The 12137-nt window shown below is 52.6% G+C and overlaps 1 protein-coding gene across 1 annotated transcript in view; it reads left to right on the forward strand.

The window, feature by feature from the left end:
• The first annotated feature begins 314 nt into the window (after nt 1-314).
• MAP2K6 (mitogen-activated protein kinase kinase 6) overlaps nt 315-12137 on the forward strand; it is a 52804-nt gene continuing 40981 nt past the window's right edge. Inside the window, exon 1 of the mRNA XM_039562595.1 lies at nt 315-473. Coding sequence (XP_039418529.1) covers nt 458-473 — 16 coding nt within the window. The 5' untranslated portion in view covers nt 315-457. The remainder of the gene's footprint in view (nt 474-12137) is intronic.

The following is a 12137-nucleotide window of genomic DNA, read 5'->3' on the forward strand; positions in this document are numbered from 1 at the left end:
GATGCTGTGCGGTGCGGGGTGATCCGGAGCGATTTTGAGGCGGTCTGAGGCGAGCGGAGCGGAGCCGAGCGAACCCCGCCGCCTTCCCCGCGCCCCCTGCCGGCGGCGCGCCCCGCCGGGGGGAGGCCGCGGGACTACATCTCCCATGCGCCGTTGCGGCGGCGCCGCGCGTGCGCGGTGCGGCCCCCCCGCGCGCGCCGGGAGGCCGGGGCGGCCGCCCCGGCCCATCATGTAGGTGCAGCCGCGCCGGCCCCGCGCCAGCCGCGCAGGGACCCCCGGCCCGGCCCGGCCCGGCCCGGCGCGGCCCCGCGCGCCCCGAGCCCCGCGCCGCCCAGGCGGGAGCGCGCGCGGGGGAGCGCGCCTCGCATCTTTTGTGTGTTGGGGCACTCGCCCCGGAGGAGCCGCGCGGGGAAGTCTCTTTGTGCGCGCGCCCTTCCCCCCACCCAGGCGGGGGACAATGTCTCAGCCCCGAGGTGAGAGGGGCGTGCGCGCGTGCCGGCCGCGCGTGCACGCGCGTGTGCATGTGCAGGCGCAGCTGCGGGAGGGTGCATGTGCGCGTGCATCTGCGCGTGCATTTGCGCGTGCAACCGCGGGTGCAGCCGCGCGCGCGTGCAACGGCCGCGGGTGCAGCCGCGGGTGCGCGTGCACGTGCACGCGCGCGTGCACTCGCTTGTGCAACTTCGCGGGCGCGTGCGCGTTCGCTTGTGCAACTTGCGGGTGCAGCTTGCGGGTGCGTGTCCGCGTGCGGGTGCACGTGCAGCTGCGGGTGCAACTGCGGGTGCAACTGCGGGTGCATGTGTGCGCGGGCAGCTGCGTGTGCAACTGCGCGTGCACGCGCGGGTGCATGTGCATGCACGGGCGTGGGTGCACGTGCTGCGCGTGCCCGCGCGTTTGCACGCCCGCGCGTCCTGGGGTCGCCGCTCCCGGTGCCGCTCCCGGTGCAGCTCCCGCCGCATTTCCTGCTCCCTGGCGCTGCAGCAGCCCCGCGCTGGCTCCAGCCGGGAGCCGCTCCCGGGATGACCGAGCCCCTCGCCTGCCTTTGGCACGGGCCGGGAAAAGGGGGGTGTTGGAGGAGCAGCTGCAGCCGGGGCTCGGTGCGGGGTTAAAGCAAACTTTTAAACAAGTCCGCGAGGGAGATGAAAGGTGAAACTGGAGTGGAGTTACCAGGAATTAAATATATACCTATGTTTCCATGGGAAAGTATTGTTCTCGTGCCAGCGCTGAGATCATTTTCCACCCATTTCTCTCCCCCCCACCCCGTAATATTTGGTAACTTTTGGTCACAGGCAGCAGTGGGGTTTGTCACACCAGCACGCTCCGAGCGTGCAAAAAGGCAGGAACGGAGCGTTTGGGAAGTGCAGGGAGGCAGGAATTGGGTATTTGGGAGCTGCAGAAAGGCAGGAATGGAGCGTTTTGGAACTGCAGGAATGGGAGCATTTAGGAGCTGCAGGAATGGAGCATTTAGGGGCTGCAGAAGTTGAGAATTTAGGAGTTGCAAAAGGGCAGGAATTGGGCATTTTGGAGATGCAGGAATTGAGCATTTAGGAGCTGCAGAAAGGCAGGAATAGAGCATTCAAGAGCTGCAGGACTTGAGCATTTAGGAGCTGCAGAAACTGAGAATTTGGGAGTTGCAAAAGGGCAAAAATTGAGCATTTAGGAAGGGCAGAAGTTGAGCATTTAGGAGTTGCAAAAGGGCAGGAATTGGGCATTTTGGAGCTGCAGAAGTTGAGAATTTAGGAGTTGCAAAAGGGCAAAAACTGAGCGTTGAGGAGCTGCGAAAGGGCAGGAGTTGAGCACTGAGGAGCGGCAGGAGGGGGTTTGGGAAGGGGACAGCAGTGATTTATTTCTGCCAGCGCGGTGGCACAGAGCGCTTGCTCTTTGCTTTTTAACTCGCTGGTTATTCCGGAGAGGCTCTGCCTTGTGCCCTGCAAGGGCGGGGGGGGTGGGAGGAAGTGGAGAATTTAATATTGCAAAAATGCTGCGGGAATGCAACAGCCCCTGCAAGAGCAGGCGGAGGGAGCTTTAAGGAGGAGTTGCTGCGGCCATTCATTGTGGAAATAGATGCCCATATGTCAGCGAGCGGCCACACAGATGCAGCTTTTGGAGCTTTTTGAAGTGCTTGTATTGGATATTGCAGCTTGGCTCTCCCTGCATCCTGCAGCCCTCGCACATACTTGGGATTGGGGGGCGGGGGGGGTGAGAGGTAGCATGTGGCCCGGCAGGAGCAGGTCCCAGACTGGGTTTGGAGCTGCCTCTTGTTGTGTTTATTTATTTATCTATTCAAACTAAGCCGTCTGTGAAGCCTTCCACAGTAATCCTTGCAAGAGAGGATGTTGGGAAGGAGGTGCCTGCATAGCTCTTGCCACACAGTTTTCCTTTGTAGAAGAAAAATGTAAAGTTGTTGTATAATTTATTCCTAATTTGGATTTGCTGTAGTCATCCTTTCCAGCCGAGCAGGGACTTGTAAAAGTTTCCGATGCAAAGAGCCAAGGAAGTTTGATAATGCAGGATTGAACCCGGTGGTACCCAGAGCACTCTGCCACTGGCAAGGAGGGTCCCTGGGAGACCCTTGGGGGGGCAGGGGCTGGCCAGGGGGGTCCCCAAAAAGCCTGGGGGTGGCAAAGGTGGAGCGTGCAGAGGAGGTGACGGGCAGGGACCTGTGCTGGTGGCCCTGCAGGGGTGCTGAGCGTCCCCCACGCTCCCCAGCACCGGCCTTCTGTGTCCTCCCCAGTACCAGGAAAAAGGGAAGATGGAAGTAGCCAACCCACAAAACATGATCTCAATGAATGGCATCATTCTTGAGTCCCGTTCCCGTCCTCCTCGCGCTCCGCAGCACCAGTGCCTGAGCCCGCATTCCTCGCACGGATAACTTTTCCAAGTTCAGCTGTTCAGGCCGAGCTTTTGCTCGGGAAGGGGTTTCAGCTCCAGCGTTTGCACCAGAGGTGTCGTTCTTTGGGATGAATTAAGGGAGGTATAATCTGCATTTCGGGATCGGCTTTCATGTGTTGCACAGGAGGTTCCTCAGCAGCTCTTGAAAATACAGCCCAGAGCCCCAGCCAGCTGCTGAGCCCTCTCCCTGCTTTGAATCCTTTCCAGAGTTGTTCTGAGAATCTGCCAGAGATGAATTTTTTTGATGCAGCTTGTCAGGGGAACATGTGAGCAGCAGAGTTGTTCTTATTCCCTGCAAGGAATCCCACCTGGTTCAGGGGGATCCTACCTGTGCCACGTGAACAATGGGAGGGGCTCTGCCTCCTGCATAGTCTATAAAGGTTAAAACTCTCCCTGAAATCCAGAAACAACACTTTCCTTCTGGCCCTTTCCATAGCAGGAATGAGCAGATGCCTCCAGAGTTGTGGTCGTGGTTCTCAGCCACATTACCTGTCCTGATGGGCTCCCTGAGGGTCCATCCAAATACAAAATCCACCTGAAGTCAATGACATCCCTGCATTTCACCCTGTGCTTGTTCCTACCTTCATTCCCTCTTTTAAACTGCAGACTGGTATTTTTTTGTTGGATGGACCAATCCATAGCCAGTCAGCTTTTCCTGGGCACAGCAGGTTCCTGCAGCCTGTTCTGTTCCTCACCTTCAGAGTTGAGCCTGCTCTGGCCCAGAGGGCCTTGATGTTGATGGGAGTTCAGAAGTTGAATCGTTGCCCAAATCCAGCCCGTTTGGCTGTCATGACTAATAGGATATTATTTGGGAAGAGGAGGGGGGAGAAAAAGCAGAAGTCCATATTAATTTCAAGCCAAGTGCAGTTTGAGGCTGTAAATCTGAACTCTGGTGACAGCAGATACATAGAAGAGTCTCCCAAATTCCTTGCAATGGGGGAATTATTCTCTGGTAAAACCCACATGGGAGAAAACACCTGCAAATATGCAATTTTCTCCACTGAAATCAGAAAAGGGAAGGGGGAGCAGTACCCATTAGAGCACTGATTCATAAATACATGGAAATGATATTTAAACTAAGTATTGCTGCCTGTTGATCTCCCACCTAAACCTCAGACCTTGTTGTTTCAAATACAGTTCTCAGTGCTCCAGCTGCAAAGGGAGGCTGGGATTATGAGCAGCACGTCCCACGTGATGCTGGCTGAGCATGCACCCTATGGACTTTGACCCAAGGCCCTGCACCTATTCCAAACACCAGTTTTGTGTGAGACACTCTTGCTTTCCCCAGCTAGAAGTCTCAGTGGAGCAGCTGTAAAGCCAAAATGTGAGTTGTTGGTGTTTTTTTTGAAGCCCTAGGTAGGTGGCAGGTTGTTGCTGGTGTAAGATTAACCTGCAGGCAGCTCCTGTGGCTTGTGCAATGTGCATTTTGCCTTGTCAGCACCACCTCAGCTTCTCCCCACTTGCACACTCCCATGACACAGGCACTTGGCAAGGGCACGGGGAGCAAAGCCATGGCACGGTCAGGTGCAAGCCTAGCAAAGCCTGGACTAGCAGCAAATTTCAGCTCGAGTTGTTGATTTATTTTTAATTAAATTTTTTTTTAAGGGTGCCCTGTTGAATTAGTTTAGGTGCTGCCTGCTGTGCTGCAGTGCTGGAGGTGCCTGTGTGCCTGCTTTGAGTGAAGAGGGGGCAAATGTTTATAAAGAGGTTTAAAAACCTCGTGTAATGCCAGGCTGGAGGAATTACCCAGCTCGGGAAGAAGGAAAACCTGGTTGGGGCAGAAAGTGTTTGGCTGGAGATGATGTCTGGCATGAACCAAAGCACTGCTGTGCCCAGGTGAGCCAGTGGGAGCTGGGACACCTGGGTGAGCCCCTGCCTTCACCCTGCACTGCTCTGAGGTGTTTGTAGGGTGCCCTGTCCCCGTGTCCCAACCCGTCCCAGCACTGCTCAGGGCAGCAGCTCCTGGGTGCCACCCAGGCTCCTGGCAGGGACAGGACATAAACAATTTAAAAGCTCAAACTAGAAGCAATTCTAGCAGTAAAAGTGCAAAGTTGCAGGAAAAAGGGAGCAGAGAGCTGAGTGCTCCTGCCAGGCTCCTCAGTGCCATGCCGAGTGTGGCTCCTTTTTGTTGTTTTAGTCACCAAAACCTCGGCGCTTCCTGGGGGTGAATTCCCTCCCGTGACACATCCACAAGCTGCTAAGGTGAAGCGAATGACGCTCCTCAAAAACCACAGGAGTTGTTTGGAGAGATGAGACACCTCACTGCTCCCAGGGTATGGAGCCGTGCAACGTGGTTACAGCAGGTTTGCACACTCTGGGTCCTGTAGTTGCAAATACACAAGATGACTAAAAAGTTGCCTTTTCCCCCCAAACAGTGCCTGTGTTTGTTGTCACTTGGGCTTTTTTTGTTTCTGAAAACAGCTCTGACAACACCTCTAGAAGTCTCTCCAAAAAGGATTGAAAACCAACACACCTGAAAAAAGCTCTGATCCTTTTTTTAAGCTGGAAAAAGAAAAATAGTGTGGGAGTTTTGTTGGCACAGGAGTGGGGATGCTTTTCAGCCCTCTGCAAACACACTTAGAGGCCCAGGGCTTGTTACCCTGGTCATTGTGATGATTCCCAACCCTTCCCCAAGGCATTCACCCCATGAACTTGCATTCCTGATGCTGCTGCAGCTCCAGAGGCAAAGCTGACACCTGACAGGGAGTGCAAGCACAGGGCAGGTCACAGCTGTGATGGCAGAGGGTGGCACGAGCAATTCTGAGTAAGAGTTACTCACCAGGTGTCCCTTCCTGCTGTCACTCACGTTCTGGGGGACCATTTTGGGGTGCATTTTACAAGTTGGCAGCATGACCACCAGCAGCATCATTAGCTGAAGTGTTGAGTCAGCCTCCAGTGGCTGGAGAAATTGCAGGAGTGTTCTTTCAGTTTGAGACATGGACAGAGCTGTAATTAAAAAAAATAAAAATCTGTTTCATTACCTGTGGAGTTACTTAGCTCCGTTCCTTAGGGCCTGTCTGGGAATAGTTGAAGGGATTAGCATTATCAGCTAGAGCAGTGTTAGCAGGGAAGCAGATCCAGGAGGCTGGAGCGGTGCCACGTCAGATATTATGGTCTGTGGTGGCCAAGTGATGAAGGCCATTCGGTGCAATTTCCATATCTGCTCATTGCGCAAAAAGTCGGGGATTTTTTTTGCTTTTGTCTTCCAAATCCACAATATTCTGCACTTGACAAGTGTGAATGGAAAATGACTCCTGCTCAGTGACCTTGGCACAGTGAAAGCAGTTTGGAGAGGGGAGGTCTGGGGCTGTTGCTTGTAGGGCTTTCTCTTGCCTCAAAGCCAGAATTAAACCCAGCCTTCAAACCTCCCCGTCCTTTTAAACTGGGAATTCCAAACACAGAGTGTTCGTCCCACCATGAAAGCCTCCAGGCATTTTTGAGTCCTCTTTACTTTGGAGATGGTGCTGAGAAATGCTGGACATCCTCAGTGGGATCTCCAAGAAGCTGCTCATGCATCCTGGTCTGCTGGTGCTGTCAGAGCTGTGGCAGTTCCCTTTGGATTTGCATCCCATCCTCAAGCAGGAGCCTGGATTTGTAGGGGCAGGGTAAGAGATGGCATCAGGGAATGCTCTGGGGTAGGAGCTACACTGGCTGCTCCCCCCAGTTGCTGTTGGAGCAGTGGCTGTGGCTTGTTGGGCTGCAAAACCTGAGTGCTGTGAAGCCCAATGCAAACAACCTCTGCAGCTGGGGTAGGGTTTCAGATTTGTAAGGAGAAAAAGCCTTTTTTTTTTCCCTTACTCGAGCAGGAAAACTTCACAGAGCAAAGCTGATCCAGTTTCTTGCTGGTGCTGTTTTGTTAGCCTACTTAGCCTGCAATTTTATAATCAAGGCTGGGTTTTCTTAGCCTGCACCCAGGCAGATCAAAAATCGTGAGAAGAACTGAAGCCCGAGCAGCAGCCACTTCTGCTGCATTCAGATGAAAACAGTGGGGGGACAAAAAAGGAAAGAAAAAACCCAGCAGAAGTTGCAGATGAGATGCCAAAGATAAGGCAGCAATAGAAAATCGGTGCAGGAGTCAACACTTCAGTGTCTGCAAGAAGAGGCCTTTAATGAAGGCTGAATCAGCACGGACTCGGGAGCTGCTTTTGAAGGAGAATCTTTTTCTAAACAAAAATATGTAATTGCACTCAATGAAAAATGCTTATCAGTGCCAAATGGCCTCAGAGCATCGTGTGGCTGCTCTGTGCAAGTCCCAGGCACCGTGCTTGTGTGCCTGTGTTCATCCTGCACTGGGGGCTGATCCCCGAGTTCCTCGCTCCTGCGTTTTCAGCAGGGCTCATTTCACACTCAAGCAACAAGTTATAAAAATTACAGCTTCACTCCATGGTATCATTCCTCTCGTGAATGTTTACTGCTTCTCCAGTAGTTCAAGGTCAGATATAGAAAATGACTCAAAAGTCTTTTGTTGTTCTGACAGCTCTGAAGTGATGGAAGGCCCAATCCAGCAAAGACAAACCTTCCCAGAGAGCTGGCACCAAAAGGGAACGGAGGGAGAATATTTTAAAGGCAAACCCGGCATTGATTACTGACGTTTAAAGTAGGTTCGGATCAGATATTAAGGAAAAATTTTTTCCTGTGGGGGTGGTGAGGCACAGGGTGCCCAGAGAAGCTGTGGCTGCCCCTGGATCCCTGGAAGTGTCCAAGGCCAGGCTGGACAGGGCTTGGAGCAGCCTGGGATAGTGGAAGGTGTCCCTGCCTGTGGAATGAGATAAGTTTTGAGGTCTTTTCCAACCCAAACCATTCCATGACTGGGTGACTGTTTCCCTGGATCTGCTCCACTCTGTCTGCTCTCAGCACCTCCATGTGCAGCAGCCCCGTCAGAGCCTGCTGGAGTGCCAGGCTGCCTCAAGTACCTGCACACAGGAGGGAAACAATCCCTGCCAGAGCAGGGCACATGAGCTCAGAAGGTCCCTCTGGCACCGGCTCTGCCTGCAGGGTTTGTGCAGCACCAAGCACAGCCCTGGGCTCAGCTCCTTCTTGCAGGGCACCTCTCCAGCGCTGGCAGCTGCCCCCAAGTTGGAGCCACACTTCCCAGCTTGGATTTCAACACAGCCTTTCTGCTAGGGCTGCTTTAATTGCCTGCAGTTAGGGTCTCCAGCGCTGCAAAAGGATGGCGAAACAAAACCCGGTCTGGCTTTGTAAGGGCTAGGATTGATTTCTTCTCTCAACCAGCTGATGCTGTGACCTTTCAGAAAGGAACTGCCAGCCTGTGACTGTGGGGTTTGTGCACGTGACTGCCCAGGGTTAAAACACAAATACGGGATATTTCTTGTAGTTTTATCCAAGGAGAGGAGCACCTGTAGGAGCTGAGAATAGCTGAAGGAAGAGACAGGGACTTTACGTGCTGTCATCAAAATGCCAAAACCCCTTTGGGCTAAGCTACATCTTAAGTAGATTTGTTTAAGCACTTGACAAAAACGCCTTGAGCACAAGTCCAAGGCACAGCATGGGGCTCTGGCAGCCCTGAGGGGCTCTGGGGGTGCAGGGGGTCACCCCAACCCCTGCAGAAGGGGGTCAGGCTCTGGCCAGCTGGGGCTCTGCTGGCTCTGAGCTGCAGACACAGCTCTGACTACGATGTCCTTGCAGGTCTGGCAGTAGCAATAGGACAGGGCAGCTGCTGCACCTAAATATGAGCAGCACTGAGGTTTGGGATGTGGAGATGTAGATAAATCCTGCAGTCAGTCCCCTCTTGCAGGTTGAAGAGGAAGATGCTGCTGGTTAATGCAGAAGTTCCCTCCCAAGCAGACCTTGGTGCTTAACCGTGTTAATTAAATGCTTTCAAAAACCACAAGATTGACCTTCACTGCATGCCCACAGATTTTTCTCTCATTTAACAAGCAGAGGGTTGTCAGAGTAGCCTATTAAAGGAGAAGAAAGGCAATGCTCTAATACTGTTGGGTTTTGACCTGTTCCAAGGTGTTTTTCTGGTTTTTAACTCCTAAGAGATGAAAATCGCAATCCCCTAACAACCTACCAGGAGAAACCAGGCTGGGACAAGGAGTTCTTGCCTGAAACAAGACATAAAATCTGATAAAATAGTGAACATAATACTTACAATTGATGTTTTTTCAGATATCTATGCAATAAGATATCTGATAACCAAGACAACCATTAAATCTACAGGTCCTTGTGTAGCCAGAGAGCTGTTGCTGTGTGACATGGAATTATCCTTTGGGAGAGACCCTCTGGAAAAAAATAAAGGCAAATAACACAGACTCTGACTTCCTTACCTTTCCCAATGACACCAGCAATTTGCTCATTACTAATAAAACTTTGGAACCTTTCTACAGAGAATTTGGATTCCTGCCAAGGAATCAGTTTTATAAATTAACCACAAGAGCAGATTGTGCATTGCGTGGAAGGACATCCCACATCCCAAAGCAGCCCCCTGACAGCAGCATCGGAACTGGAGGAAGAGCCCAAAATAACCCCTGGCAGCTGGGGAGGGCGACACCGATGCTGCACTCAGAGATGATGAGAAACAAGTTGCTTTCTGGAGACAAGAAATGAAAAAATTCTTCACTGAAAGAGTGATTGGGCACTGGAATTGTCTGCTCAGGGAGGTGTTGGAGTCACCATCCCTGGACGTGTTTAAAAAAAGACTGGATGTGGCACTCAGTGCCATGGTTTAGTTGATGGTGTTGGGTCATGGCTTGGACTTGATGATCTCAAAGGTCTTTTCCAGCCTGGTTCATTCCGTGATTCTGTGGAGTGAGACAAGGCTGAATTCGCAGGGTTTGGCAGAGAGAAGGACCCCAGGGCTTGCACCTCTGCGGGTCCCTGTGAGGTGCCAGCAAGGGAGTGTGCCCTGGGAATGTCCCTTCCTTGGAGCCACCTGAGCTGGGCAGCACCTTGGGCTTCCTCCTAGCATGACTTCAGCTCCATTCATGTCACCAGGCAGCTTCCTTTAAAGCCAGGCATGCCGTTTTTTCCCTTTCTTTTTTTTCCTTCCCCTCAAAAACATTTGGTACTTCCCCCGCAAGAAATCAGGAGCTTGCTGTCTGATAAGGGGCTGGAACAGCTTCCTGCAGTAGCAGAGAATTCCTCCTCTGGCTCTTCCTGCGCCGAGCCAGAACAATGCCAGTGCTTCCAGCGTCACTTTACCTCGGAGCACCCTCATTTAGGGTCCATCCTGTGCGAGCATCTCCTGCCAAGGGGGGCTGCTTTTCCAGCAGTTTGCTTTAAAAAGGGTTTTTAAAAAGGCATCGCCACAGCAGAAAGGCAGGAGCAATCCTGAGGTTCACTCAGAGCTGATGCAGAGCAGGGCCCTGTTTGGAACAGTAGGGGCTGGAGAATTTTTTTTCTTTTCCCTTAAAGGAGAGGCTAAATAGGATTTTTTTCGTGTCTTCATGCTGAAAGTGCACACGCACGTGCTAAACTCAGCATCCGAGTCCTTTTGCAGGACTCAGTGGGACCGAATGTGCTTGAGTGGGGTTGAGCACACACATAAGAATTTACAAGGTTGGGATATATTTTGTCCTGGTTGCTAAGTGGGATGGACACTATGGATCTGTGTTGATGATTTATGTTACCCTGCTTCTCTTGGTTACTTTTTCCCCCCCATTTCTGCTTATCTGCTCATGCACATGGGAAGCAGTATCATTTTGGGGAGTTTGTGTGTATAAGTGAAACTACAGCCTCAAACCTCACATGGGGAGTTCTGTGGGGGCTTTGACAGAAAGGCTCATGAAGGGAGGTTTGTATTTTCAGCTCCTGCTTTAGAAGGCTGGGTGGAGAGGTGTGACCTGACGGGCTTTGATTCACGTGGACATATGTAGAGAGAAAAAAATCTGCCCACTTGTGTCACTTTATTGGGAGGACAAGACTTGCTGCTGCCACAAGTCTGTCACAGTGCTGTGCTGTCATGGATTTCTTCAGTGTGTTCTCCAAACTGAGATAAAATTGCGTGATAAAAACTGGGGAAAGGCTTTTGATCTTTATATATGGCTCGTGTTTTTTATATTCCAGACAAGCAAATGTGTGCTCTTCAGCCTGGAGGAGGCTGAGGAGAGATCTCGGCAATCTGCAGCTTCCTCCCGAGGGGCAGCTCCAATCTCTGCTCGCTGTGACAGGGACAGGAACCTGGGGATGGCTGGAGCTGTGTCAGGACAGGGTTAGGTTGGATTATCAGGGAAAGGTGTGGGCACTGCCCAGGCTCCCCAGGGAATGGGCACGGCCCCAAGGCTGCCAGAGCTCCAGGAGCGTTTGGACAGCGCTGCCAGGGATGCCCAGGGTGGGGTTGTTGGGGTGTCTGTGCAGGGCCAGGAGCTGGGCTGGATGATCCCTGTGGGTCCCTTCCAGCTCAGGATATTCTGGGATTCTTTGGAGGTGTCTGGAAGGTCGTGCTCTCTGACCTCTGGCTAAAATGGGTTTGAACTTGAAAGAGCTTCCCTGGGAGCTGCATCCACCTTGCCCTGCACAGCCTGGAGCTCCTGGAGCCTTCCTGCTGTGCCAGCCTGCTCTGCCGAGGTGTTTGCAGCACCCAGAGCTGGTGCCCGTGGTCTCACTGCTGCTGCCATGGTGGTGCTGGAGCAGCTCCAGTCCTCGCCTCTCTGTGCCCGTGGGCTCCTGGAGCAGCCCCTGTCGCTGCTGGCCGTGCCATAACAGGAGGGCAGTGCCCGGAGCTGCGGCGCTGGAGCCCTGGGTGGTGCCAGGGCTCAGAGGGGATGTGGGTTTGGGTTCCTGTGGCTTCTCCCTGGGAATGGTGTTCCTGGGTGTAGGACCTACCCTTTTGCTGGAGGCATTGCCGGCAGAGGGAGCAGGAGTTAGTTCCTCCCCTCTGCGCTGTCTGGGACTATAAAATGGCATCTTTAATAACTGAGATATAAAAATAAGCAAGCTCTTACATCATTAAAGAATAGTGGGAGAGCTGTGTGATGGTGTGGCACAAAGGCAGGTTGATCAAAGCCTTGACCATGTTGAAACTTAATCACAATATTTGGCTGGACCTTTGCAAAAATTCCCCATGAGTATATGCAAGGAAGCAGATCCTCTCCTTCCGTGCCAGAGCTGCTGGTGTTGTGGTGTTCCTCTAATGCAGGAAAACTCACTGGGCAAAGTTGCCACCTGATTTCTGACCTGCACATGGATGAACACAGCCCTGCTGTTCATCAGGGCCTTCTGCAGAAGGCGAGGATGCTTGATAAAGAAATGGCTTGTGGCACATTCCTCTGTTTCCACCTGGCTCT

The sequence above is a fragment of the Corvus cornix genome, chromosome 18 (genome assembly GCF_000738735.6).
Source record: "Corvus cornix cornix isolate S_Up_H32 chromosome 18, ASM73873v5, whole genome shotgun sequence".
Taxonomy (NCBI): Eukaryota; Metazoa; Chordata; class Aves; order Passeriformes; family Corvidae; genus Corvus; species Corvus cornix.